We start from the raw sequence: 2,389 nt of genomic DNA on the forward strand, positions 1-2,389 counted from the left end.
TTGGAAAAGCACAATCATGTTTCCACATAAAAATCTGAACATTAACAACCACCCGCAGGGATTCTCAGTGCTCTTTTGTAAATGACGACAAATGTAAATGATCCCTTTGTGAAAACATCAAATGGAAGGAAAATAGATTAATGTATGTTTATTCATATCTGAAAACTGCGATAGTGCTGACATAGACACTAGTGGGGTTTTTTCACTGGCAATCTCCCTGACTACTGAACGGCGTGGAAGAGAATGAGACAATACGAGGGGGGATTGTTATTTGCAAGGAGCTTGTGTGTGACATGAGGGACGAGTTCAGAGGGATTTTAGCCTATGAGACAGTTTGTTAGTTTCAGAGATGGTCCTAGTGATTTGCCTCATCAACTGTGCCAGAGGCATTGCAAGCTGACTGTCAGATAGGTAATGTGATTATCAACAGCGCTCCTCTCCCGGGAAGCATCTGTTTAAGTAAATGAGGCTAATGTGAAATGTTGTCCTCTCTCACTTGCTCTTGCGCTCGCGTGTCTGCATTTATTTGTTTTTGCGGAGAATTGTAACCCAACAGCCAGCCTACCTGTCCTTGGCATGCTTTTAAAGCACATTTTCAAGCTTGAAGATGGTTTCAGTGGAAACTTGGACACAATGTGAGTGACTGTCGGCAAAGGCAAAGCTCCCGTGCTCGGGGAAGCCCAAGGAAAGCTGGATCTTGGACTTGCTCCAGAATGCAAAAGCTGTGACTTTCTCATTTCCTTAAACTTCAACAATGACTGAGTTTGACTTCAGACAAGCTGGGAATTTCACTGCAGTGGTTTTCCACCAACCAACAATGTCTCCGGACGTGGAAGATTCAGTTGGTAAACCATCCAACATTTACACCTATGTGGCAATATTTATCAGCCTTTTGGTGCTTCTGCTGGTCATCATGGTCACAGTGCTGTACAGATTAAAGCATGTCATTGCTCCTGTTTCTTCACCCGTGGAAAGTGCTGGCAACGCAGATATTTTCACCAACGTGGAAGCCGGCAGCTTTTAAGGCTTTGGCTGATCAAATGTGCGCAGATTTATTTGGTTAAGTGTGTTTACAAAGAAAAATGAAGATGCTGAATATTTATTGAACTCCTTTGGGGACCTTGCTCTGGAGACGTGCTGCAGTTTGATCCAGTCTTTTATCATCACAGCCTGTTACGGATGGATGTTAAACAAATTAAACTTGGAAATGCACAGAACTTCAATTTACAATCTCTAACATCAAATTTACAGACTCAACACAGATTGTATTAACCAGGCATGAATGTTGTTTATTAAGATGTATTTTAGTTATGAAACTATGAATTAATAAATCCTCGAGTCTTGTTGGTTAAATGATGGTTGTTATGTTTAACTATGATATATTCTAATTAACATTTTTTAAATCCAGCTTTGTCAGAATTTTCAAGGCCCACTTGAAATAAAAATAAATACTCAACAGAATGTGAAATCCTCAAATGCAGAAGTTTTGTGGGAGTTTATCCAATGTTTTAAAGAGGTATGTGGAGGTTTCTGGTTTTGACAATGGTCTAAATAAAATCTCTTCACAATGCTCCTTGAAAACCTGTCATAAAAATATAATGCTATATTACAGATAAAAAAGCCTGCTGCATTTATATTGTCAGCTTTCTTAAAGTGCCTCATCTTTTTAATGTAACTGCCAGTGTTAGAACATGTCTCTAAAATTCTGAAGATCTTACAAGCCAAAGAAATAAATACAGTCGGGGAATCTATAGTTTTATATATATTTTGATAAACTACTCCAAAATCAAAATCTCTGACTAATACTTGCCTGATCTCTAATTTATAATTATAGGCATAATTTTAAAGAAAAACATACAATGTAAAACAGTAACCCACCGCAGCTCTGGTGGCACGGGCGCACAGTGGTTAGCACAATTGCTTCACTGCTCCAGGGTCCAATGTTCGATTCCCGGCTTGGGTCAGTGTCTGTACGGAGTCTGCACTTCTCCCTGTGGCTGCGTGGGTTTCCTCCGGGTACTCTTGTTGCCTCCCACAGTTCAAAGATGTGCAGATTAGGTGGATTGGCCACGCTAAATTACCCTTAGTGTCCAAAAAATTTTGTTGGAGTTACGGGGATAGGGTGGAGGTGTGGGCTTCGGTAGTGTGCTCTTTCCAAGGGTTGGTGCGGAGGTGTGGGCTTCGGTAGTGTGCTCTTTCCAAGGGTTGGTGCAGATTCAATGGGCCGAATGGCCTCCTTCTGCATTGTAAATTCTATGATTTGATAATTTTAGCAAGTATGGAGATTGAGCAATCTGGGCCTTCAGATGTGGTAATTAAGCTGTTCGCCACTAGGTTGCAAATTTGCATTTAGGATTCTTCAAGGGAAGGGAGCCATGAAAGACCACAA

General features: G+C 40.8%; 1 protein-coding gene across 1 annotated transcript; it reads left to right on the forward strand.

The window, feature by feature from the left end:
• The first annotated feature begins 228 nt into the window (after window positions 1-228).
• On the forward strand, window positions 229-1,353 carry LOC119952460 (serine-rich and transmembrane domain-containing 2-like). The gene has a single exon (XM_038776246.1). The coding sequence runs from the start codon at window positions 755-757 to the stop codon at window positions 1,022-1,024; it is 270 nt and encodes an 89-aa protein (XP_038632174.1). The 5' UTR covers window positions 229-754; the 3' UTR covers window positions 1,025-1,353.
• The last annotated feature ends 1,036 nt before the right edge of the window (window positions 1,354-2,389 follow it).

Source organism: Scyliorhinus canicula, chromosome 17 (assembly GCF_902713615.1).
Source record: "Scyliorhinus canicula chromosome 17, sScyCan1.1, whole genome shotgun sequence".
Taxonomy (NCBI): Eukaryota; Metazoa; Chordata; class Chondrichthyes; order Carcharhiniformes; family Scyliorhinidae; genus Scyliorhinus; species Scyliorhinus canicula.

Coding starts and splice junctions, on each gene's coding strand:
- LOC119952460 (XM_038776246.1), top strand. CDS start 755: ATGACTGAGTTTGACTTCAGACAAGCTGGGAATTTCACTGCAGTGGTT.